General features: G+C 39.5%; 1 protein-coding gene across 3 annotated transcripts; it reads left to right on the top strand.

Annotated features, from left to right (window-relative positions):
• Positions 1-794: 794 nt before the first annotated feature.
• Positions 795-26102, top strand: alg12 (ALG12 alpha-1,6-mannosyltransferase). Of its 3 annotated transcripts, XR_010006664.1 has the most exons (10): positions 795-939; positions 1308-1503; positions 6356-6488; positions 7055-7228; positions 8931-9125; positions 10065-10168; positions 13029-13252; positions 14260-14429; positions 15620-15766; positions 21334-26102. XR_010006664.1 is itself a non-coding variant. In XM_003224969.4 (9 exons), the coding sequence occupies exons 1-9, from the start codon at positions 1342-1344 to the stop codon at positions 21569-21571; spliced, it is 1476 nt and encodes a 491-aa protein (XP_003225017.2). In that variant the 5' UTR covers positions 959-1341; the 3' UTR covers positions 21572-26102. The 3 variants fall into 3 exon arrangements, 1 of the variants encoding a protein (XP_003225017.2); XR_010006665.1 differs by lacking the exon at positions 795-939 and having other exon boundaries at positions 959-1503; XM_003224969.4 differs by lacking the exon at positions 795-939 and having other exon boundaries at positions 959-1503; positions 15620-15695.
• The last annotated feature ends 948 nt before the right edge of the window (positions 26103-27050 follow it).

Below are 27050 nucleotides of genomic sequence, written 5' to 3'. Positions count from 1 at the left end.
GAGTAGATAACACAAGGGCAAATTTCGGCCCTCCAGGTGTTTTGGAGTTCAACTCCCACAATCCCTAACAGCCTACTGTCGCTGCTTAAGTTTATATGGACACAAAAGATGCATCTATTCGATATGGTGGAATTAATGCAGTCTGACTGCCATGATTGCATGCTATGGAATCATTGGAGTTTGATTAGTGCTGGGGCCTGATCAGACTACAACTCCCAGGAGTCAGGGCCTTCTCGGTAGTGGCTCCTCGGCTATGGAACACCTTCCCCAGCAACATAAGGCAGATACCAACTCTCCTAGGCTTCAGGGAAGCCTTAAAGACATGGTTGTGCACGCAAGCTTTTAATGAATGAGAACATGGACTTCACATGACCTGTACAAAGACATATTGAGGATTCTGGATGAATGGATTTTAATCTTGGACATGCTTAACATTTTATATAATGTGATTTTATTTTGTAATGGTATCTGTTTTATATGAATTGTTGTTTTTACATTGTTTTTAGGCACTGAATTTTTGCCTGTTTACTGTAAGCCGCTTTGAGTCCCCTCGGAGAGAAAGGCGGGGTAAAAGTGATGTAAATAAAATAAATAATAAAATAAAATACAATCATGGAATGCCATCAAACTCCACGATGTAGATGCATCCCCATATTAAGCCACGGCAAAGGTTTTTAAAAACATTCCAGAGTTTGTCCTTAGACTTGGCAAAGCCATGGCGAACGATCGGTCGAAGAGACCGGAAAAGGATTAACCACACAAAGGCAAGCGGTAGAACTCTTTGCCCTCAATCAAGATGGCTGCGGGGACTCGCCTTCCCTACTTCCGAGTTGCTTTGCCACTCCTTGGCAAGATAACCCTGCCCCTTTTCTCCGGCCGCCAAGGTGCATGTCACGTGACCGCTTTGCCCTGAGAGGAGACCACGTGGATGTGCCGCGGGTGAGTCCGGAATCTTTGGGCGCGCGAGAGGAGGAAGTGACCCAAATGCAGGCAGAGTGGACCAGAGTAGGCAGTGGCTTCCTTTATTGGGAGTCAATGGGGCGAAGAACCGGATTGGAGATGTAAAGGAGGAAGAAGGGAAAGTGCTAATGCTAAAACTATCCTACACTGTGGAATTTGACAGCACTTCAGCTGCCATGGCTCAGTGCTGTGGCATCATGGGAGCTGTAGTGTTATGGCATCTTCAACCTCCTCTGCCAAAGTGGGCTGGTGTCTCACCAAACCACAGCTCCCACTATTCCATAATAAATCTGAGATTTGTAAATAAATACTGTAAATAAAATTTCCCCCATTTTTGTTCTCACTAGACTCAACTAGAGGAAGAATCCTGTTGTATCTAGAATGGCTGAGAAGAAACCTTCAGGAGGGCAGCATCTCCTGCTGTTGCTGATCATCGCTGTTGCCTTCACGCACTTAGCCGTTTGTCCCTTTACAAAAGTAGAGGAGAGTTTTAATCTACAGGCCATCCATGACATCCTATATCACAAGCTGGACTTGGAGAAGGTGAATGGGTTTTATTCTTTAGGCATAACTTTCTTTTATGTAGGATTAGCTTGCGTACTCAGCGTTGCCTGGGTTATTTGAAAAAGCCATTTTTAAAATTGTACAAAATGTATAAGGTTGTAGATTAACTACAACTCGTATCATGCCAGGTTAGCCCTGAGAAACTCGCATCAGTACTTAAAGATTGTTATGTTGGGCAAGTTTGCTCTAGATGCATTATCGGTGGGGTTCAGTGTGTTCTCTGGCTGTAGGGTATACTACAACTCACACTATGGTCAGTCAGTCCCCTCATACTCCTCCAGTAGGTTGAGTTAGTCATGGGGGTTCTGTGTGCCAAGTTTGGTCCAGGTCCATCACTGGTGGTGGTCACAGTTTCTCTGGATGTAGGTGAACTACAATTCCTCCAAAATCAAGGTGAATTCCCCCAAAGACCTCCAGTATTTTTTTGCTGGTCATGCGGGCTCTGTGTGCCAAGTTTGGTCCAACGCTATCTTTGGTGGATTTCAGAGTGCTCACTGATTGCAGGTGAACTATAAATCCCAGTACCTACAACTCCAAAATGTCCAGACCAATTCTCCTCAAAACCAACCAGTATTCAAATTTGGGCATATCGGGTATGCATGCCAAGATTGATCCAGATCCATCATTGTTGGGTTCATATTGTGCTCTGAATGTAGGTGAACTACAACTCCTATAGATACCCTACAAAGACCTCCAGTATTTTTGCTGGTTGTGGGAGTTCTGTGTGCCAAGTTAGTTCCAGGTCCATCATTGGTGGAGTTTATAGTGCTATTAGATTGCAGGTGAACTATACATTTTAGTACCTACAACTCCTATAAATCATGGTGAATTCTTCCCAAAACTCTCTAGTTGTATGTTCAGTTGCTGATCAATTCCTCTGTTTGCTGTGTGCCATAGAAAAGAATAGGAAAGGGTTAAGGGAGAGGCAGTGGGACAGGTCATGCAAATTCTACACCAATGGAGAGTGTAAGAAACACTGGGATGTCTGTGGTGGAGGAAACACTTAAAATCTAGGATGAAATTGTCCCCGTATGAAAGCCTTCACCTGGGTGGTGGGCAGTATGGTGTTTGTGGAAAACTTTGGCAGGGTTATTGGACATGTTCACGGTGCTCATTATAACCTGCAATATCATTGGAGGGAGGACCACTGGTGTCTCTTGAGCAGTGGGAGCTATAGCTGTTTGAGGCAGCATGAGCTTGTCTGTGTAAGTGGATATCTGTGTAAGTTGACATCCCAAACACCTACATATTTTCACTTTTATTATTTGTATAGATTAGGCTGCTGTTGAGTCAGTTTTGAATAGGTCAGGATCGCTTTCATAACCAAATAACTAATAGCATCTTTAAATGCCTCATTTTTTAAAAACCAGCCCCACTCCAATAAAACCCCATATGACTACTATGAATGTGGAAGAATAAAAACAGCTGCAGTTTACTTGAGTAGGCTATAGGTCAGTCAGGTACAGCCTATGAGTTGAAGGTATCAGGTGTAATTGTCTTTAGTTTAGTAATATCTATATTTGCAATTAAAAACAACCATCCAAAGCCACATTTATAATCAGACTTTTAAACAAATTTATTTCTAATGCTGTATCAAAAAGCCAAACCTAGGAAAAACAAATGATACTTCATCATTTGACAAAGCTTAATAGTTTGGGTACTTGAATCACCTGTCTGATGATACATTTTTTGGATGATCAATACACTGTTGTTACACAATTGTTTTGGGGAAAAACCATTTTTGTGCCTTTTCCAGCAAAATCTTCAGCTTTGGTTTACGTAAGCCCATGCCTGGGATATGTTGACAACTATTGTTATATGTTTATGAAAGTTATCTTGAGTGTATTAACCAGAACTTGTGGCTGATCAAATACTTCTTATGTCTTGTCCATATGGAGGAACAAGGAAATTTCAGTTCCTTGTTATATTTATGGGAATGACTATGAACAACCCAGCACACTGAACTAAATTGAAACATTTGGATTGAAAGTAACAAAGGTCAGGTGCCTATATTTGAATAACCTCTGTCTAAACCAGAAATGGGGAGTCTTGGTCCCTCAAGGAGTTTTGATTCCCGCTGCCAGAAGCTTTAATGAGTATAAAATTTTAAGGGATTATTGGATTTATAGTCTAAATAATATGGAGGACCAAAGGTTCTGTTTCTTAGAAGTATTGTTGGGGGTTTTTTTTCATGTCAGAAACAAACCGAGGGTACAAGTTGTAATGGATTTGCAAACATAGAGGTTTTTTTAAGGGAAAAAAACTTGGCATTAATACTAAATGTCTTTTGCCCAGTAGCTGGCCACTTGGAGTGCCTCTGGTGTTGTTGTTAGAAGGTCCTGCATTGTGCATGTAGCAGGGCTCAGAATGCATTGCAGTAGGTGGTGTGAGGTTTGCTCTTCTCCACAGTCGCATGTTGCAGACTCCACTTTGTAGCCCCATTTCTTAAGGTTGGCTCTGCATCTCGTGGTGCCAGAGCACAGTCTTTTCAGCACCTTTTAAGTTTCCCAGTCTTCTGTGTGCCCAGGAGGGAGTCTCTCATCCGGCGTCAGTCACTGATTAAGGTTCCAGGCTTTAGCCTGCTTGCTGAGGTGTTCTGCGAGTATCTCTGTAGATCTTAGAAAGCTATTTCTTGATTTAAGGCATTGGCGTGCTGGCTGATATCTGAACAGAGGATGGCTGGAGATGTCAATGCCTTGGTCCTTTCATTGTTGGCTGCTACTTCCCAGCGGATGTCAGGTGGTGCAATGCCGGCTAAGCAGTATAATTTATCCAGTGGTATAGGATGTAGACATCCTGTGATAATGCAGCATGTCTCATTAAGAGCCACATCCACTGTTTTAACGTGGTGAGATGTATTCCACACTGGGCATTCATATTCAGAAGCAGAGTAGCAAAGCGCAAGGGCAGATGTCTTCACTGTGTCAGGTTGTGATCCCCAGGTTGTGCCAGCCAGCTTTTGTACGATGTTATTTCTAGCGCCCACTTTTTGCTTGATAGTAAAGCAGTGCTTCTTGTAAGTCAGAGCACGGTCCAGGGTAACTCCCAAGTAATTTGGTATGCTGCAGTTCTCCAGTGAGATTCCTAATCCTCAGAGCTGGAGATGCTTTGTTCTTAAGGTGGAAAGCACACGTCTGTGTTTTAGATGGATTAGGGATCAGATGGTTTTCCCTGTAATAGGCAGTAAGAACACCTAAAGCTTCGGAAAGCTTCAAAGCTCCCTGTTTGGGTGGTGATGGCACGATCGTCAGCATAGATGAAACACTCTGACCCTTCTGGTAGTGGCTGGTCATTTGTGTGAATGTTAAACATTGATGGAGCAAGCACGCTCCACTCTGTTTTTGCCAGCTGCTTCTGGAATTCCAGTCAACCCTGGAATTCAACAAAAAAGCTCCTGTTTTGTAGCAGGTTTCCTATGAAGTGGGGGAGGTGGTAGTCCTTTGTGATATTATAAGTTTTTCTCAGGAGAAGGCGATGGTTTACAGTGTCATAAGCTGCTTACAGGTCTATAAAGATAGCTTCTGTAAACTGCTGCCTTTCAAACCCATCTTCTATGTGCTGAGTCAGAGTCAACACTTGTGCTGTGCAGCTTTTGCCTTTCCTGAAGCCAGCTTGCTCCGGAATCTAACATGGGTAAAGTGATTACAATGAAAAGTTATTTAGGCCCCTTCTACACTGCCATATAAAATCCAGGTTATCTGCTTTGAACTGGATTTTATGGCAGTGTAGACTCATATAATTCAGTTCAAAGCATCAAGGCCGAAAATCCCACAATATCTGCTATGAACTGGGGTATCTGAGTCCACACTGCCATATATTGCTGTTCAAAGCAGAAAATGTGTGATTTTATTCAGCTGTATGAAATGAGCCAGTATTATATGGCTGTGTAGAAGGGGACTTAGGCATACAAGAGTAGATCCCACTTTGCTTTCCGTAATTGTGAAAGCTCAAAAATGGGAGGAGGTATGTTGTTCATGTACCTAGAGGTTGTGAAAGGGATTTATATCTAGAGTACATCTTGTTCCTTGGGTGAAGATTCCTATAGTTACTTCTGTGGAGTTATGCTTTGTTGATCTCAGTGAAGCTTACTGAGAAAGATGTCTTCATTCAAGGAAGAACCTTTTATCAATCTCAGTAGGGCAAAGATAAGACATAGAATGGGCTGCAACTCAGGCAGAACGCATGCCAAAACAAAACTCCCGATTGTGTAGTTCTATATTTTATATTTCCTTTCCCTCCTCTGTTTGCATGTGTGCATACTCTGTTTTTTCTTGTTTTACTCATAAAACAACATGTGCCTTGGTGGTGCACTATAAAGGAACAATAATGATTCAATTCCTGGCTTTTCCAGGTAGACAAAGATTACTGTTTGAAGTACTAGGTTGTCACTCAGTGCAGAAAACAAGTAGATCAAAATGAGAAACCCATCGGGTAAACTCTTATCCCATTCCTGCAAACATCTTCCCAATGCTGGCAGAATATCCTATTGCTCCTACTGGGAATCATGATCTACAGAGAGAGTGCATCTTGTTTCTGATATTGTTTTCTCTGCAGCAGTTAATAGCTCACTTCTCACAGAAAACAGGATGCATACTCTACACATACCATGTTCTCTATGATTTTGATGTTTATATTGTTTCTGCAGCAGAACCAGATGCATAGGAATACCTGGCGTTACCACCGTCAAGCTAGATTAATTAGTTATTCATCTGTGTAAAATCAACTTCTTGTATTTTTCCTTTATTTTGGTTGGATTGTTAATCAGACTGAATATATGACATGGTACTTCTGTATAATTTTGTATTACCCTTCTCTCCCTTTGTAACTACAGTATGACCATCATGAATTTCCTGGAGTCGTCCCGAGAACATTCCTTGGTCCGATTTTTGTTGCTTTGCTTTCCAGCCCAGCCATATATGTGTTGTCCCAGCTGCAAATGTCTAAATTTTACTCCCAGCTGATAGGTATGAGATCAATGGGTTAATTTTAGAAAGTACACTTTTAAGATTTATAATTTGTGATTAGAGTGTTGTGATTGCCCTTTAATTGCCATGGGAAGATCCTGTGGAACCCTGGGATTTGTGGCTCGATGAGGCCCTAGAATTCTCTGGCTGCAAATTCCAAAAACCCCTTTCTTTAAGTATAAATGCTAGTTTTCCATAGGATGCCGCCATGAACTTGAAAGGAAAATTACACTTAGTGTGATATTGTGATTTGGTCAAGCCCCTCAACACACAAAAAGAGGAGTGAATAAAGGTGATCTCTGGCCAATAAATGAAACTGGAAGTGATTTTTAACTGACAACATCGCTTTGGAGACCCTTGTAGGTCAAAAGGTTATTAATAAATGACTGCAAAAAGTAATAAATAAATTGGAATGTTATGTAACTGACATTGTACTGTGCTGCAGTGGGTGGGTTTTGGCCTTTGACCCTCTATGTAGTAAATTACCCCTCTTGCATTATGACATTCAGTGTGACTCTACTACAGATGTTAATGTATTTATAGATTTCTCTTTATTTTAACCTAAGTCCGAGGAAGCCTGGGCTTGAGTGTGATTTATGCCTTGTGGCGGTTGCACAAAGAAGTCAGAAAGCAGTTTGGCTCAACAGTGTCCTTGATCTTCTGTCTGATAACTGCTTCTCAATTCCACCTGATGTTTTACTGCACTCGAACTCTCCCTAATGTGTTTGCACTTCCTATCGGTAAGTAATTACACTGAGCATTGCTTTTAAATTGAAACAGCTTCTCCTTTTTATCAGTACACAGTCATAAAACATAGTGCAGGTCTATTTCAATTAATGAAGTAGATGTGTTCTTGAGCATTGGCGATTTAGCAGATTTAGTATCAAAGGCAGAAACAAACAAGAAAAATATAGAGATAGGGTCCTGCACTCCTGAAAAGAAAAGCAACTCAAGATGTTTCGGAAAATGTTTTATCCAAAACTAGCAATAGGCACAAGTGAAATGAAACTGCCAAGTCAGGTAAGCCTTGCATAAGTAAACAAAAACATTTTGAACCTACATCATGAACTGGACCTTTTTGCAGAGATACACTTGGAAAGTGTTAATAAATTAACTTCTTCCACATAGTGAAAAGGGTGGAAAGGCACAAGCACATTGAGCTAATTTTTATATTTAGTTGCATCAGGAACTGTTAGGCTGTGGCTCTGAATCTGAGGTCCTCTTTGCCACTTGTAAACCCAGCTTGACTCAATCCATCAGGGACTGTGAGTCAACCCATCTGTTAAAATTATGAACAGGCAAAAACTCATTTTTTGCATGGAGAGATCGAGGGATGGATGGACACATATAGCAGGGTTTTCTTGGTTGCGCCTGAAATATTGTAGAAATGGTAAGAACAATTATGAGGATGCCATCTTGGCTGCTTTTGGAGAATGTGGATATCATATCAACTATAATATGATCAAGAGTCTGGAGAACAAGCCCTATGAGGAGCGGCTTAAAGAACTTGGCATGTTTAGCCTCCAGAAGAGAAGGCTGAGGGGAGACATGATATACATGTATAAATATGTGAGGGAAAGTCATAGGGAGGAGGGAGCAAACTTGTTTTCTGCTGCCCTGGAGACTAGGATGCAGAACAACGGCTTCAAACTACAGGAAAGAAGATTCCACCTGAACATTAGGAAGAACTTCCTCACTGCGAGAGCTATTCAGCAGTGATGGAGGCTCCTTCTTTGGAGGCTTTGAAACAGAGGCTGGGTGGACATCTGTCGGGGAGCTTTGAATGTGATTTTCCTGCTTCTTGGCAGGGGGTTGGACTGGGTGGCCCATGAAGTCTCTTCCAACTCTATGATTCTAATATGTATAGATCTGCACTGTTATTCAGGGCTGGCAAATCTGTGATCCTCCAGATCTAATTGTGAAGTTTGTTTTCAAAAGGTACAAAATATATTTTGAAAAATGAGTTTTTGGTGGCAGCACATTGTTGGCTAGAAGCAGAATATTATGTACAGATCAAAACTATTAAAATGTATCAAATTGCTTTGGTACAGGTCTTGGAAAATTGCATTTTATAGCAAAGGAATGCACATCCTCGGCATTTTTTGATTGCTGTGAATTTGTTTGAAGGATTTGTTACCTATTAGAAGCAAGCTCCACAATTGGACTTGAGGTTCCATCAGCCCCATCTCTAATGGACATTGGTCAGGAATAGTGGGAATGATAGTCCATCAGTATTTGAAAGGCCATACATTCCCCACCTGTTTTGGTTTTTAATGCTAATTTGAATGAGATATTTGCTGTTTTATCATTGTAATGTGTTTTGATAATGTACATTTGTATGTATGTGAGTGGGACTAACTAGTTTTTAGTTGTCATCTTATTCCGATCCCTGACCTCACAATGTAGTGTATTCAGTGGCTGATGTGTTTTTTTATTTACCAGTTCTACTGGCAATTACATATTGGATACAGCAAAAGCACCATCTGTTCATCTGGTTCTCAGCTTTGGCAATTATTGTCTTCAGATCAGAACTTTGCATATTTCTGGGCCTTATGCTTCTTCTGGCCCTCTTCAATAGAAGACTGTCCTTTGTGAAAATGCTCTCCTATGCTATTGCTGCAGGGACATTTTGGTTAGGTAAGTTTCCTAAAGTGCTTTTGAACTCACTTGAAATATTTCTGAAGTGCCCCTTCTGAAGATGCTTAGCTCAGTCTGAAATGAATAAGTATCTTAAATGTGTTTTAGAAAAAAAGCTTTTTTTCAGTTGCATATGCAAAAGAAATAGATATACACATGAGCTCTCTCTCTCTTAAACTCAAACACATGCCGTCCAATTCCCCCAACCAAATGAGTTGACTAGTTTAGACCATGGGCTACCAAACTTCAGGGCTCTGTGGTCATTTTGTCACTTGTGGGACCCACCAGCAAACTAAAAATGGTAGGGGAGGGGAATGATTGGGAGAAGGTAGAAGCTAGATTTCTTTTGGAGGGGCTTTACTTGAGGGGACAGGTTGGGGCAAAAGAAAGTCCAGGAGAGCCTGGGTCTTAATTTTAAAGAAAATCAGCACTCCTGAAACTCCAGTTCCTGATGCATACAGTAGAGTTTCGCTTATCCAACCTTCACTTATCCAACGTTCTGTATTATCCAACTCAGTCTGCCTCCTGCCTGGATCCACAGCTGTTTCTCTAGGCAGCAAAGACTGAACTTTTTATGGATTTAACTTCCAATAATGTTGTTACTGTAAGTTCATTTTATGCAATTCTATATTTATTTGTAGTCAATTTGTTAGTAGCCAATGTTTTTCTAGTCAGTGGTTTCAATACATTGCAATGTTTTGGTGCTGAATTCATAAATGCAGTAATTACTACATAACATTACCAAAATACTATGCACAATATTTTTAATCATTCTGTGCTTGATTGGAACATCGGAAAACAAAGATGTAACTATCTCAGCCACCCATATGGACAGTTTTGGAGTGCTTTGGATTTCAGATAAGGGATGCTCAACCTATACCTAAATCAATAAATAAGAAACATTTTCTGGTTTTACTCTAGGATATTTTCTTCTTTCAGGAATTACGGTGGTCTTGGATTCTGTGTTTTGGAAGCAGCTTTTGTGGCCTGAGGGGAAGGTGCTTTGGTATAACACAGTTTTAAATAAAAGTTCCAATTGGGGAGTATCCTTTAAATATTGAGCAAGAAGATATCTCTAGCAATATTAGTCGAGTCTGGTGGTCTAGCTTAGTTATGATGTTTGACATGATTGGTACACAAGAAGCCTTTCTTGATCTTTCATCCCTACTATTTTTTTTCTGTGTCAGGAGTGACTTGAGAAACTACAAATCGCTTCTGGTGTGAGAGAATTGGTCGTCTGCAAAGACATTGCCCAGGGGACACCCGGATGTTTGATGTTTTACCATCCTGTGAGAGACTTCTCTCATGTCCCCACATGGGAAGCTGGAGGTGACAGATGGAAGCTCACCCCGCTCCCTGGATTCAAATCACTGACCCTTTGGCCAGCAATCTTTTCTAAATAACAACAGCTCATTGCAATATCAAAGACTGTAAATCATCTGAGATCATTTTTTATCCAGTTTTCTTTTATAGCACACACAGGAATGTTTGTGCTATAAAACGTATTGCACACACATTGTTGTGTGCTATATGTTTTAGTTTTGCCCAGGAAAGGAAGGGAGGAACTGGGTGCCACTTCCTGTCTCTGCCAGCCCAAGTACTCGCTGCCTTTCTTCATCTAGATCAGTGGTTCTCAACCTGGAGTCCCCAGATGTTTTTGGCCTACAGCTCCCATAAATCCCAGCCATTTTGCCAGTTGTTTGAATTTTTGGGAGTTGAAGGCCAAAAACATCTGGGACCCCAGGTTGAGAACCACTGATCTAGATGCCTGATTTTCTTCTTGCTTTTCTCTGTCTTTTTCTATCTACTGACTCTGCTGCTATCCTTAGCCATTTTTGTAGAGATGTACAAGCTTCCGCAGTCTCCTGCAATCATGCGAGGTTTGCAGTCCCTATTAAAAATGGCATAGGGCAGCAACTGAGGCAACAGCTAAAAATCTGCAAATAATAAACAAATTCATTAAGTGAAACCTATGAAAGTGAAATTTCAACTGTGGTTATGGATAACTATTGTGGTTGTGGTTGTTTGTCCACACGCACAACCACCAAGTGCTGCTGTGGGTCCTTGCCAGTCTTTCTGTGCTTTCCACCCACTTGTAAAACATGGTGTGAAGGGGCAACCTGACTTCTTTTAAAGGAGACTCCAATTACTGGAAGGACAGTTGGTCACATACAGTGTTCCATTTAGAAGATGGATATTTTGAGGAATCTTTTGCTACCACCAGAGAATTTTTTTTGTAGTGACAATAAGACCCACCATTTTTAACATGTAAGCAAGACATGAGGTGGGCACACACTTGTGTTTTGAAGAAAAACTGCTAGAGCACAATTATCCTGAAAAACAAGGCACGCAATTCTGAAGCTGTGATTTTATACACACACACACAAACACACATGTGGAGGTTTTTCTTGCTCTGTGATCAATTGGTAGTGGTGAATTGTGACTGCTTGTGTGTTGTGGGGGGCAAGGCAATTACATGGGGCTTCCAGAAGTTGCCCATACCTATCCTAGAGACTTGCTGCCATTCAGTGCAGATAAAACTAGACTAGAATCTGAATTGGTATAAGAAAGCTGGTAGACAAGAATAATATAATATTTAAATACATATACAGCACCCCCTGGTGGCACAGTGAGTAAAACTGCAGAGCTGCTGAACTTGCCAACTGAAGGGTCGGCGGTTCGAATCTGGGAAGTGGAATGAGTGTCTGCTGTTAGCCTTAGCTTCTGCCAACCTAGCAGTTCGAAAACATGAAAATGTGAGTAGATCAATAGGTAACGCTTCGGAGGGAAGGTAACGGCACTTCATGCAGTCATGCCGGCCACAGGACCTTGGAGGTGTCTATGGACAACACCGGCTCTTATGCTTAGAAATAGAGATGAGCATCAACCCCCAGAGTCGGACTCAACTAGACTTAATGTCAAGGGAAACCCTTTATAAAGCATCAATTGACTGACCTTGACATTTCTTTGCACAACCTGAAGGTGAATGCCTAAATGATTTAGGTTTCATAGTTTCAACAAAGTATTCTTTAAACCAGAGATTCCAAAACTGCTCCTCCAGATGTTTTGGACTTCAGCTCCCACAATTCCTAACAGCTAGTAAACTAGCTGGTATTTTTAGGATCTGAAGCCTAAAACACTTGGGAGGAGCAGAGTTTGCTTCTTTCTTTTGGTGTAAGTGCCTGTTTTGCCAGAGCATCACACTCTCTCTTATTGAAAGGCAAAGACAAACCCCCTCTGTACAAATCTCTGAATAAAACTTGCCATGATAGTTTCACCTCAGCATTGCCATAAGTCAGATACTTGAATGCACACAACAACATCATAACCAAAGAAGTTTGCATTGTACATCCTGAAGGCATTGAAATTCCCACGTTGTTCATACTCCCTCTTGTGGATATTAATGTTTTGGATACATACGGATCCACACTCTGAAACTGAGTTCAGTTGACCATTAGATGTACTTTGTTCTTTCAGAAATGGATAAAATTAGGAACATGCTCTTGTGAGTGTATTTATATTCCTCCTTTGGATGGCATATATACTAAATGAGAAGATTGTTTCTGTGTTCTACCAAATATGTCTTCCATCTTTGTCGGCAGTCAACATGAGAAGTTTGCACATATTATATAAGGAGAAACTAGGCTCCTCAAAATTGGGGAATGAGTGGCATTTTGATGGGGTTGAACTACAACTTCCATCACTCTTAGCCATCACTCAATGGGGTATATCAGCAACAAATCCTCTAAAGGGCATATATTCCTCATCCTGTGATTTATGATTCTCCAGAATGTGCCAGACAGGCAGAAGTTAGAAAGAATTTTTAAATCAAATCAATAATAATGATGATGATGATAATAATAATAATAATATAATCATCCTTAACTCTTTTTCTCTTTAAAGACATCTCCTTTTCTGTGGTATTTTTATTCAGCCTTGCCTCGTGCTATGGGATGCAGCATTATTTTTATACCATTAGGTGCAGGAGACAAAAGAACTCGAATATTAATTCTACCGGCACTTGGTTTTGTTTTCCTGTATTCCTTTCTGCCCCACAAAGAACTACGGTTTATTATATACACTTTTCCAGTCTTCAATATAGTGGCCGCCAAAGGCTGCTCACGGATGTAAGTTTCTGTTTTTATAATACGTCAGTATCTTGACCTTATTGATAGTTGTCTTCCATCAAGAAAAACTGGCTTTTAATTTGTCTGATACTTAGGAAGCCTGTAAAATTGGCCTTAAGGCCTCCAAGGAGAGAAATGGCCAAACACTAAGATGTAAATTTATGCCGTCTCCTCATGATGGCTCAGATTAGAAAGAGAATCAGAAGATCTAGAAATCTGCAATGCAAAACTGTAGTTTTTATTTGAACCTATGAATTTAACATTGGGATGGGAAGAGAAGTTGTCAGAGAAGCAGCTTTGTTATAGGGATAAATTAAAATGGTCTACACGATAGACTGCTTCATTCAATCCTCATTTTCTATATATAGATGTAGATATAGATTTGTTGGACGAAAACTTCCATAATGCCTAGTTTTAATTACTTGTTGCTTTCCAATAGATTCTAAGCATGAATGAAGTGTGATACCACTTTAACTGTTATGGCTCAGTGTTTTGGAATTGTGGATGTTGCGGTTTCACAAAGTCTGCAGCCTTCTTTGCCAAAGAGTGACAGTGCCTCACCAAACTACAAATCCCAGGATTCCATATCTTTGAGTCATGGCATTTCAAATGTTGTCAAACTGCATTAATTCTACAGTGTAGATGCTCCCTAAAAGTCATTCACATTCTTTCCAGGTGCAGATAAAACCATTTTAATTGCTTCTGATATTTGAGTTGGATATACAGATATTAGATGGTGTGATTTGGAATTTTGGGGTGGCTGTATAGTGTTTAATGCATTTTAATATTTTTATGCTTAATGGTATAATGACAACAAGGGTTGAATTGTTTTTATTTTTATGTTCATGTTGTAATACATTTACATTGTTTTAGCATGTGTCCTTTTTATAGTCAGCTGCCTTGAGTTCCTATATTGGGAGAAAGGCGAAATAGAAATAAAGGAAATATAAAAACTAGATACATTACAGATGAGACATTGAGTGTCATACTATTTTTTTTCTTCACAGTCTTAACAATTACAAGAAATCTTGGCTATATAAATTAGGCTCTCTCTTTGTGATAGTGCACCTCTTCGTTAATACTGCTTACTCAGGAGCTTCGCTCTATGTCTCACACTTCAATTACCCTGGAGGAGTTGCCATCCAAAAACTACACCAATTAGTACCTCCAACAGCAGGTGAGTCAAGCTGAGTCAGCATATAAAATATAGGTTTGGGGCACTGTGCCTCAGGCAGTATGTTGGACAGGGTACACATTACATGTACCTACACATTTTGAATAGCGATTTGAACCCGGTCTGGGAGGGCAAGTTTCTTTTGAGGAGGCAGTTTGGAGCGGAGAAATGACACTTCACTCCTTCCTCACTTGAAATCCTCCTAAAGCTGCATCCTTTTGTTGTCGGGAGAGGAGGCATATTTGGTTTGGGATATACATTGCATAATTACCATCTTCAGCAGTAATTACAAAAATGGAAATATGGATCACTATGTTTAAATGGACTGCCAGAATAGGTAGAAAGGTGTTAAAGTTTTTTTTCCTGGGCATTTGAAAAGTGTTGCAGTTAACTGCTACTTTTCGGAGAAGATTACAAAGTGTGTAAAGTCAGTGTTGGAGAGGGTATTTCTCTCAAGATCTCTTAGCAGGAACACAGCAAACAGCAGTTTTGAGTAAGATTCTTGAAGATCTCTTCTGTAGAATTAATGCAATTTGACATCACTTGAACTGCCATGGCTCAGTGCTATGGAATTGTGAGAGATGTCGTTTGGTGAAGCACCTACACTCTTTGGCAGAGAAAGCTGAAAATATTGTAAAAATATAACTCTCATGGACCCATAGTATTGAGCGATGACAGTTAAAATTGTGTCAGACTACATTACTTCAGCAGTGTAGATGCAGCCTCAGTGTGAACCTAGTAACTAAGTTCCTGAAGAAGACTTCCAGCCTTACCTCAATGTTGAAAAAGTGTTCATTTAGTCTAATGTCCAATAACTTCCCTCCTGATTATTAGAGTTTTATCCTGCCTTGCTTGCATTTAACACACATGTTTCTTTCCCATCTTGTTTTATACTTAACAACTTATGCCTATGGGATATGTTAGCCTGAGAGATGATGGCTGGTTTAGTTTTAAGCTGTGTTTATGCTCCGAGATATCAAATTATTTCAGTTTGAGTATAACCTCAATCTTACTTTCAGCCATTATTTTCAACTTGGTCCCCAGTAGAAGTTATCAGAAAATTCTTGTAGAAAACAAGGTTGAGCCGATTAGTTTGTTCATGCCTATATAAAGTCCAAATCTTATTATTTGCTTTCAGGTATCTTCAGCTGGAATGGCTGTTTATTTAACAGTATTGTTTATTCTCCTTTCAGACGTTTCTGTCCATATCGATGGGACTGCAGCACAGACGGGAGTTTCTCGGTTTTTAGAAGTCAATTCGAATTGGAAGTAAAGAATCCTTCCAAACTGTGTGGTTTTGGAACCATTGTTTTCTCATTTTGAATGCATGAGTCTTCTTGGTAGTATATCAGTCACTTACACTGGGGTCCAAAGATAACTTTCTGCTCCTTGCTGGGTCTGAATGCTACAAGTAAATCAGGGTCCAGGAGGTATTGGGTATCCCGGGAAAGCCTTCTTTATTTTTCTAGGAATCTGAAATAGACAAGGTGAAACCTTTCTCCCAAAACAGTGTTGTTGTTGTTGTTGTTGTTGTTGTTGTTGTTGCATGTCATTTCAAATCATTTTCAACTTCAATTGTCCCCGCCCCCCCCCCCCCCCCCCCGCCCCCCGCTTGGGCACTCCATCATTAAAAGATTCGCTATCACTGCCTTAAGGGGGTTTTCTTAGCAACAAATGTTCAGAGAGGAGTTGTCATTGCCTTTTTCTGAGGCTGAGAATATGACTTACCCAGGGTGATCATGTGGGTTTCCATGGCTGAGTGAGGATTTAAACCCCTCTCTCCAGAGTCATAGTCCAATGTTCAAACAAAACAAAGGAAGTTCAACCATTTTGGAGCTGCTACCAAGAAGGCTATTGTCCCTGCCCTCACCAAATGTGTCTGTGATGGTGGTGAGACTGAGAGAAAGCTGTCCTCTGAAAATCATATAATTTTGGGCAGACTCATGTTAAGAGATAGGGCCTATCAAATAGTCTGGACCCAAGCTGTATAGGGCTTTTAAGGTCATGACCAGCACTTATATTTCTGTCCAGAAATGGACCAGTAGTCAGAGGAGCCATTTGAGGAGCCATCCTCCAAACCAGCTCCAATCAGCATCTTGGTCATAGCATTTTGGTGCACTTGAAGCTTCTAATGGAGTGCAGTACAATAACGCATATGGGATGTACCCAAGGCATGTTTCTGTTCAAGACAGTTCATGAAATGCTTGCAGTTGATGCTGTGTAAATGAGTTTCTAGCCACCACTGGGACCCAGACATCAAAGTCCAAGCTTTAGTCCTGGGTTACTCCTTAGCAACGATCCTGCAGTTTCAGAGGGAGTGTAACCCTGTCCAAAATGGGTGGAATCCCTATTTTCTTAACTGTATTTTGACTCATCAAAAGTACCTTTTATCTTATTTGAATCAAGTTTCAATTTATTTGTTCTCATCCTCCCCACTGCTGACAACAGATACTGATTTTAGGATTAAGACAGTTTACATGGGAATAGATGCAACTTCAAGATAGTGTTGGATGTCATCACTATACTGGTGACATCCCAACCCCAAAACTCTGGATGAGTTCTCTTATCAATTTAATCTGAATGTTAAATAGTGTGGAAGGTAAAACAAATCCCTAGGGGACTCTATAGGCCAATGGCCATGGTGTCAGCCAGAAATACTCCAGAATTGACACCCCACTATACACTGCTTTTGGCATAATATATGCCATTTCCCAGGAGCTTGGGTCATTACAAAGGAAGTGAAAAGGTTAGATCTTCTTATGGGTATATAGCCCAGGAGATTCTAAGACAGTGGTTCTCAACCTGTAGGTCCCCAGGTGTTTTGGCCTACAACTCCCAGAAATCCCAGCCAGTTTACCAGCTGTTAGGATTTCTGAGAGCTAAAGGCCATAACATCTGAGAACTCACAGGTTGAGAACCACTGCTCTAAGATATTCTTAAATACTGTGTGTAGATGAGTGCTGGAAGGTCCTGTCAAGTGTTACATATGTTGTGGGCCACATGTTGTCTTCCTCTGCTAAATGGTAAGATAGATAATAATTTTGTCTCAAATTCTTATTCTTCTTTCATGACCCTGCCATGAGTATTACATAAATGGTGAGACAACTGGGGTGCCCTCTAGCCTCCTCTAAACCTCCACAGCGATATCTACTTTAATCCAGTTAAATTAACAGTGTTCCTGGTATAATCTTCACAATTGATAGGATATGTTTAGCCAGAGTAAATACTTAATGCTTTTATGTTATATGGGGTGTGGAAAATGTCGTCTGGGAATTGCATGCAGCCTACAGCTCCATTTATATAGTTTTGTGCGGCATCCACAACAACCCTCTGCAGATTACCAAAACTTGGAATCTCTCTCCCCCCCCCCCCCCCCAAAAAATAATAATCTCAGAAGGTGGAAAATTTGCTTGTTTCTCACCTGATTCAATCACATAAGGAAAAATGCCAGAAAACCAGCTAATTTTCAGCCTATGGTTGGAGGTTACACCAGATGCCTGAAATTTGGAGGGAGATGAGTGTTAAATGACTTCTACTCCAATTTTAGTTGCCCATTCCTTATGGAATTAATATTCCTACATTCTAACTACCTCCTAAGAAGCTAAAGATTAAAATTCAACATTTATAGTTTCTTTGATACGACAAGGCAATAACAAGGAAAGAACTCGTGATATTTGGGTAAACATTCAATGTTGTTTTGGACAAATAAATGTTCAACTTTATTAAATATGGATATGAGATATTTCTGCTTTGTTATGTCTAGAAACTGGAAAATAACCCTAACCTGACGAAATAGTTTTCTCATGTTTTGTTCTGGGATCAAATTGAATATGAATGCCCCAAAGGCATAACTTTAGAGATGTTGGAAATACTCAATCACAAACTAGAGGAGGGAAATATAGCTGTATACATTTTGATCAGAATTCTCATAGGATGTTCTTAACTTCTATTAATAGGAATCTATATGCATGTTTTGAACTTTCCTAAAATTTTCAAGTAGCCCTGCCACTAAAATTGAGTATATGCTAAGAAGGTTAATATATATGAGAGCATGCATTAGTGGCAGCCTGCATTTAAGATTTGACTCCTCAATAAACTAAATGACTCATATGGGCCCTCAAACCTGACTTAGCTTTCTTTTGCCATGACTAAAATTGCCTTAAGAAAATGCCAGACGTTTCATTATCTTTCTTGCAAGACTGACTGCTGTAAGCTTGTCATAAATTCAAATGTAGGCATGCTCTATAAACTTGGCACTGCCGTCAATGAATTAGGATGAATAGAGTTTTACTTGCAGGGGATTTTAGAATAATAATATTCAGGGAAAAGTTGCATCCTAATAATAGGCTATTCAATAGCCAATGGTGTATTTCCAGAAGGGTTCTCCAAGGGTTTAGTTTTATCCTGCAGCTATCCTAGATTTTCTGGTTTAATTTTAATAATTAAAATAATAGGTCAGCTGGTAAAGAGAGGAGCATGGCAAAGTTACTTTGGTGGGGTGGTAGTGGTGGGGCTGGTTCCCAGAATCTCCCAGGAAACAATGTAACTCTGGTAAACTATGATAATCACTTTATAGTTTCTGAAGAGGATAGGAAAGGAGGCTAGTGCGGAAAAGTCCATTCTTGAACAAAAGCCTTTACGGGTGTGCTCTATCTTATATTGATGACCCTGACTTATTGAACAGTTTAGGAACCAGAGTACTCTCCAAAAATGGAAATAGTCAAAATGTGGATGCTTCTGCCATTTTTTCCCCACTTTAATTCAATCTTATTTTAATTCATTTTTAAAATTTTGGTTATACCGTATATATTTATGTATACATTGAAGTTCTCCCAAGATGGACTAAGCTTTTACCTTTCGTTACAGAAAAGGGGGTGGTCTCTCTTTTAATAGGAGTTACGGTACAGTTCTTATATTGACTTGTAGATAGGTTGACCATAGGGTTTTTGGCCTGATTTTTTTGGCTAAATTTTCTAGACTTGTACGTGAGTATGTACAGTACTTTAAATTGGTTAGTGTTTAATTCGGTTTTATTGTAAAAATTTGTTGAAATTTCATTCAGCTTTATTTTAATAAATGGCAAAAGAGGAAACTGTTGAATATGTAGGTTCCAGCTATAATTAAAAATGGTTAAAAAACACTTTGAAGCAGGTTGTTAAAAAGCAGGGGATGCCTATTGTGTATGGTTAGGAAGGAATATGCTATATTTGAAAACGAAGACAGGTGGTACATTGTTGTCTTTCTACAAATAGGAAGGAAATATTTGGCCATCCAGGTGTTACTGGACTTCCATAAGACTTCTCAGCATAGCTAAAGATGAACGATGATGAGAGCTGCTGGAAGGCCACATGTTTCCCATCTTTGCTTTGCTAAATTTTGTTTTCTCGTCTCTTGTAGAGACAAAGAGCTGTCATCTCTCTTAGAGCTTCTGATGATCTGGTGCTTTTCAGACTCTTACATATTAAACAGTAAATAAATAAATAGGGATGGCTACAGGACAGTTAATTGTGCCACATATAGGTTGCACTGGAGGCATTAATTCATGTGATTAAATGGAGCCAGACAAACAGACTCTTGCTAGCTGCCCTTAAGCATGGCCTTTGCAATCCCCTCCACCTATTTCTGCAGCTGCCAAATGTCAAACATGCCATGCATGCTGGGAGATCAAATAGAATAACTTATATCCCATTGGAATCATCTTGGTTTAGATTGGGAGGCAGTATGAGGACCAACTTGGGTCACCCTTTGTTGGTGTTCGTTTCCTTTGACTTTTCAACTGGTTTTGATATAAACCATTATAATTTTTAGGCTCAAATGTGTAGGAAGCCATAGAGATACAGTGGGCTCACACATCCCTGCAGGTACAGTTCTAGAAAGTAGCACTTTCCAAAGTGAAATAATTTTTGTTAGGTTCTGTAGCATTTGGGCTATATGTTCTTTAACGTCTGTGTGAAGCTGCTGGTTCAGTTGACCAGGCATTTGGAATAAGATATCTATAGACTGATGATATCAAGCTCTGTTTCTTGGTCCGTATTATGTGAACCAGGTGAAGCCAAGGAGGTGCTAAATAGTTGCATTCATTAGTAATTGAATGAATTAGGGTCAATAAAGGGAAGTAAGAGTTCTGGGTGTACATGGGGCACTGTGGACTGATGGTTCCTAATGGGATGATCAATAGATTGCATTCCCACTACATTTTGGAATACTCTTGGGTGCAACATTATCTTCTTTGGCCCGGTTTATCATCTCAAGCTACCGGAATAAAATATTAAATGGCCAGTTTTTCTACTCTTATTGGATATGGCCATTTGGATATTCATGGTGGTAGTGGTAGTAGGGGACACCACCCATATTTGATGTGTAATTTTTTGCCTGAACCTTTTTGAAAGTAGGAGCATCTGGGTTCCTTAGAGGTGTTTTGGGTGTCATAAAAACAGGGTTAGGACTTCATGTAGCCTATGAAGCACACATATGGCTTCAAACTACAGGAAAGGAGATTCCACTTGAACATCAGGAAGAACTTCCTCACTGTGAGAGCTGTTCGACAGTGGAACTCTCTCCCGGGGCCGTGGTGGAGGCTCCTTCTTTGGAGGCTTTTAAGCAGAGGCTGGATGGCCATCTGTCGGGGGTGCTTTGAATGCGATTTCCTGCTTCTTGGCAGGGGGTTGGACTGGATGGCCCATGTGGTCTCTTCCAACTCTACTATTCTATGATTCTATGATTCTATAGAATTGAATATTGGGGTTAAGATAATGGTGGGGAGGCTATTGTGAGCAAAAGACACATTATCACATTGTTGCCATGCCTTGTGCACAGAGAACCCAGCTGAGAGAACTGGTGTGTGTATTTGCATGTGTATATATGTATCCATCTTTACTACAGCTTTTAATTATTTGTTCTCTTACAGGTATGACAAAAGGGAAGACCTTAAACCAGGTGACCCCGACATGTTTTTGTATACACATTTACTAATGGAAATGGACCCTGTTCAAATATCGCATTATAAGATGACCCACAGAGTCCTGGCACACATCCCTGGCACCAGTGGAATTGGACTGAATTTTACTGCACTACCTCCTATTACTTTGAACTTGAAATCCAAACTAGTACTACTGGAAAAGCGTCCTACTTCTTCTGGAACATAAACATTAAGAGACTTGACCTTTATTTTCTTCTGAAACTTAATTGTATTTGATGTAAAATTATAACTCACTGGCTATGAACACTACATACGTAGTTTCATTCATTTTTTATGGTCTGTGTATACACAGCTGGCACTTTGTATTGTGTCAGATATACACGTGTGTGCACACATGGACACACAATGGTGTAAATATATTTCAATGAAATGAAACTTTGATTTAAAAAAGAATGCAGAAGAACTATGTACCATGTATTTTGCAAAAGGGGAGGTATAATTTAACTTAACCTAGTGAAATACATTTGATGTTTCTTTTTACATAATTCAGCCTCTGTGAGTATGTATATGTGGTTGAACTGAATTCTAGTATTTTCCCCATACTCCATAATTTAGAGGAAAAAAACCTATATTACTTTGGGGGCAACAGGTAATCCACTCTGGACTCTTTGCACTTTTCTTTCAAGCTATACTTTGGGACTGGAATTACAACTACCTGCCAAGTGTTTGAAACATAGAAGCAGGCATCACACTTGAATAGCACCTACATGTGATATGCCCAGCATGCATCAGCCAAACATTTAGTGGATCCTTGTTATCTGCTGGAGTTTGGTTCCAGGACCCCCCTTTAATACCAAAATCCATGGATGCTCAAGTCCCATTATGTTATACAATTTTGTAATAAAATATTTTTTAATATAAAATTACGAACAACTCTTGCTTTTTGGATTTTTAAAAACATAAAGCAGTAACTGATTGAATTTATATATACAGACTCATGAATATGGAAGATCGACTGTAGTATAATTTTGATAATATACTTGTCTATAACACTGACCAACACATATTTTGGTACCTCAAACATTAACTCAGTTTCTGGGTCTGGTTGGCTGATTCCAAAAATAATCCCAGGAACAGGCCTAAAAACCTAGACACCAAGGGAAAAATTGTCATGTGGTGTAATATAATTTACAAGTATATATATTCACCTCTCTCAATCAGTATCTATGCCCAAGCAGCATGATTTAATGTTTCCCACAAAATCTGGGGATGGGCTGTTTTGCATGCATATCTATGTTTATATATAGGGGATGGATATAGCCTTCCATTTGGTAAGATGTTTGAACCCTTGTTTCACTATTTCTTCATAGAATGGCCATTCTTTGGCGATCAAAAAAGTCATCCTGTTAGGCACTTTTAAGCACAAAAGGTTAGAGAGGAAGGGAGAAAAAAGTGTGGCAGTACCTTTAAGACTAACTGGTTTTTGTTTTAGCATGAGGGTTCAATCAGATATCAACCCTCTTCTTTGGACCACTTGGTACTGCAGATGAACTGGGTATATAGCCACAAAGAGTGATGCTAAAATAAAACTCAATTGATTTAATAGTGTTGCCACATTTCCTTTTCACTGATGTTCCTTCCTTTTTATAACTGGAATCAAGTGGTCACCAAAAGTGTGAGAAATAGGTTTTTTTTGTTTGTTTTTTAAACTAAAACAAAGCCATGTAGCCTATTGGTGAGAACAATCTGTCCTTGCCTGACAATGTTTTAAACATTGTAAGCCATTTTAGGAATGCCACATTAATAATGTGAAAAATTTAAGTATTCAAAGAACTGATACTTAACCCAAAATGTTTTCTATAAATAGATATTTAATTAATTTTAATTAAATGTTTCAGTGTGTTTTATGTGATGGCAAACTTCCAGAACAGGCATGTGATTTGATCTTTTTAAGGAAGCCACTTGTGTGATTATATATTGTTTTCTCAGGACCACTGCTTCATGTAAATCTTCAAGGATTCATAAGAAGAGCTGTGATATTCTGTGGCTGATAATGGAAAGTATTAGTATTGCACCGCTCACCCCCAAAAGCAAGTACTTGGTACAAACGTATTTCCTTCATTTATCCATTGCATTAATATGTTATATGTGGGGGAAAGCATTGCTGTTCATAATGTTGGGTGTAGTCTGGCACAGAATGAATACGCTGCAGATTTACCTGGTGCAGTAAATAACAGCTTGTAAAACCAGTTCATCCACACTGCCAGGCAGTTCTTCTGCATATTATGCCACGTTTGATCAATTTTATTGCTCATCAAAAGAGAGTACCATAATATGCCTTCCTTGATGTAAAGTGTATTTATTCAAGTATTCATCAGGGGCTGGTGCCACTCAGGGCAGGCAATTACAGCAGTCCCCATTCATGACTTTGGTGTTAGCATATCGCCCTGAATGTACCCAATTTTAGAACCCAAGCAAAGTCAAGCCAGGTTGACCTTCACCCTATAGATAGTTGAGAAAGGCATTGAAGTAAGTTCACTTCCAGGCATAATGGATCACGTTGAGCTAAATTGCCCAGGGTTCGGGTTCAGTATAAGACAGTGTCATATATTTATTTCAGATTCATGTAACACACAACCCAATTTTTTTAAAAATCATGGTACCTTGGTTTTTAGGTTTGTTCATGTGGTTATCTGGGGCAATTTTTTGGCCTGTTCATGCCTTGGATTGACTACATTAGTTCTAGTTTCTTTGATATGGTTATGATCTTCTGTGGGCAAGCAGATAAAGACTAGTAGATGGCATGTATCTCAAAATGAGAGCCGATAGGAGAAAACTGGTGCCATTATTGGAATCGGCAGGTCAAACATACCAGAAACAGGACTAACATTTGAAGCACCAAAATGCTTGTTAACCAGTGTATCCTTTTAATTTTTAAACTAGGTTAGTGTTGCCATTTTGTTTTGTTTTTTAAAAAACCTTCCTACATCTTCAAATATTGCCATTTGTAGTTGCCTCATTTAAGGCAGGTAGTATTTGGTGATTCAGATAAATAAAATAATTAGCAATCCTTTCATTACAAATGAGGGATTATTAATTCTACTGGTCACTTTGACCCATATCCAATATCATGCTGTTTTGTGGGATACAACTGAGTGTCTTGACAAAGTATTCGTCTCCATTCGATTCTCCACATTTGGTCATTAGAACCTTGAACTGAAATTGATTTAATTGGCATTGTTACCCTATGATTTAACAAAATACTCAGCATCGAAGGTGGTGTTTATTTTATTTTTTAATTGTGGCCCGGAAGTTGAACAAGAACAAACCAGCACTTATTGGCTGCATTAATTTACCTCTCTAAATCAATAATTTGTAGAAGCATTTTTGGTAGGAAGCAGAGCTGTGAGTCTCCTTGGGTAAACTCCGCGCATTGGGACTAATTTTTGTCATCTTTTGGCAAAATTGCTCTGATTTCTGGATGGGGGAACAACTGTCTTTCAGTACATCAGCTTTTCAAGACTTGTCACAGGTTCTCAGTTGGATTAAAGTCTAACATTGAGTGGCCCATGCTAAGACATTCTAGTTCTTGATTTTTAAAACCAGAGCCATATTACTTTTAGCTGTATGCTTAGGGCCATTGTCCTGCTAGAACCTCTTCCATGGTCTCAGGTCCCTTGAAGACAAAAAGCTTTTTCCTCCCTAGAATTGACTCTATCCTGATGAATTTTCCAGTCCATGCTGAGCAAAAGCAGTCTCATAACTCTGCATTGAATGGTTAATTTAGCACTTTATTACTAGAAAAAGTACTTTCTACTTGAGACTAGAAAGTTCACTGTTAGTATTCTCAAATTAGAGAGACTTTTCTTACAGGTTTCCTCTGCATCTTACATGCCATTTGCAAAGTCTCTTGACATAGATTTTTTTCAGTAATTACATTTTTATGGTCACTTTTCTTAGTCCCAACTTTGTGGAGCCTGCCGGGTACAGTTATTCCATGTAATTTCTCCCTTGTCAACTGCAGATGTCCTAAGCTCCTTCAGAGTCAAAACTGGCTTTTTCCTTGGCTTTGACCATGCCGTCCATACCCACTCACTCAATTTTTGTGAAGTGTTTTCTCTAGGGCAGATTTGTAATTGGGCCACATACTTCCCATATTGCAATAATGCATTTAATAGTGCTCTGAAGGATGTTCATAATTTGGGATATTTTTAAATAACTCATCCCTAATTGATGCTTCTCCAAATTATCCCAGACTTGTTTTGGTAGCTCCTTAGTCCTCATAAAGTGGTTTGTTCAAATACTCTCCAATGTAGTCTGAGACATAATTTGCAATCGTGTGGAACTGAAACTGCACACATGCGGACTCCATTCAATTGCTTATGTGATTTTTGGAGGCAGTGAGTTGCACCAGAGCTAATTTAGACATGTCATAGCAAGGGGGTGGGGGGAGCTATGCAAACATGTGTCACTTTGAACGTATTTAGTAAATTCAGTATTGTGTATCTTGCATACATTAAGAGTTGCAATCATGCCAGTTAATTTCCATTCCAAACTGTAATAACAAAATGTGGAAAATTTAAACGCTATGTATGTTGATATATTTGAAAGGCAATGTGTATGAGGGTGAACTTAAAATCTATTTTGAAACAAATGCACACAAACTGATCTTATCTCTCTTTTTCAAAATAAGTAATGCAGTTCTACATTTCTGCCTAAATAGAAAATGCATAAATAAATCTGTACATACAGCCTTGTGTTAGTTTTGAGACTACGTTTGTTCCTATCTTTCTGCACTTTTTTTAGCTCAATGAAAATGTTAGTGATTCATGTCATATAATGGGATGGAGGGAGGACTGTGGTGGCTCCAGTTCAATTTCTCTACTTTCAGATATGTAGACCTGGTAGAACAAAGAAACAGCTAGTTTTTGAAAATGGATAATTTATTAGAATGCTGAACGATCGAGAAGGGGCGCTGCAACCTATTTAAGGGATGAATTGCCCTCCTGGGGACTTCCAGAAAGGGCAATTAACTTGCGGGAGGGCAATCTCAAAACTCAAGAGGTCATAATGATCGCAAAAACAGCACTGGGACAACATTTGGCTACACTAAGCCTTGTTCACACTTTGTGACATTGTTCCTAGCTAGCTATTATGAGATGGCCTTCATATCTCAAGTTTGAAGAAGAGCCAGATAACAATTTTCCAAGGACAAGCATGAGTTAGACTGAATGGGTTCTGGTCTGCTGATGGATTACAATAGCTGTGGTAGGTAGTGAGACACACCTATCTTCATCATAACATACTTTAATTTCGTTCAGCTTCTACATATTCATGGCTGTCGCTGAAAACTACAGTACCCCAAGACAGCGATTCAAAAAACTTTTTCGATAATGGAGCCTTTCGGAAGACTTTTCCCCCCACAGAACCCACATTCTTATACCAAGCGACAGTGGTGCTGCCATGTTAACCAATAGTCAAATGAAATGTGCCAGTGACTGAACAAGAGCCCTCATAAAGACAAAGACTCCATTATACAAACGCATCATAGCATATCAATTTAAACAGAGATGATCAAATTGACACTCCAAATTCTGGACTGAAACTTCAATCAGCCCATGCTACACAGAGAAACATGATGGGAAGGAGTGTCCAAAAATATCAAGGCCACGTGCTGCTAATATTTCCTTTAAGAGATATCACTG

Source organism: Anolis carolinensis, chromosome 5 (assembly GCF_035594765.1).
Source record: "Anolis carolinensis isolate JA03-04 chromosome 5, rAnoCar3.1.pri, whole genome shotgun sequence".
NCBI classification, from domain to species: Eukaryota; Metazoa; Chordata; class Lepidosauria; order Squamata; family Dactyloidae; genus Anolis; species Anolis carolinensis.
Note: the sequence above shows the minus strand (reverse complement) of the source record. Positions and strands in the feature narration are given on the sequence as shown.

What these genes read in the sequence shown, in the direction of transcription:
- alg12 (XM_003224969.4), top strand. Translation starts at nt 1,342, where the DNA reads ATGGCTGAGAAGAAACCTTCAGGAGGGCAGCATCTCCTGCTGTTGCTG. An exon ending in TGTGTTTGCACTTCCTATCG is followed by an intron (nt 7,229 to 8,930) that starts GTAAGTAATTAC and finishes TTTATTTACCAG; the next exon opens with TTCTACTGGCAATTACATAT. An exon ending in ATAAAAGTTCCAATTGGGGA is followed by an intron (nt 10,169 to 13,028) that starts GTATCCTTTAAA and finishes TTCTCTTTAAAG; the next exon opens with ACATCTCCTTTTCTGTGGTA.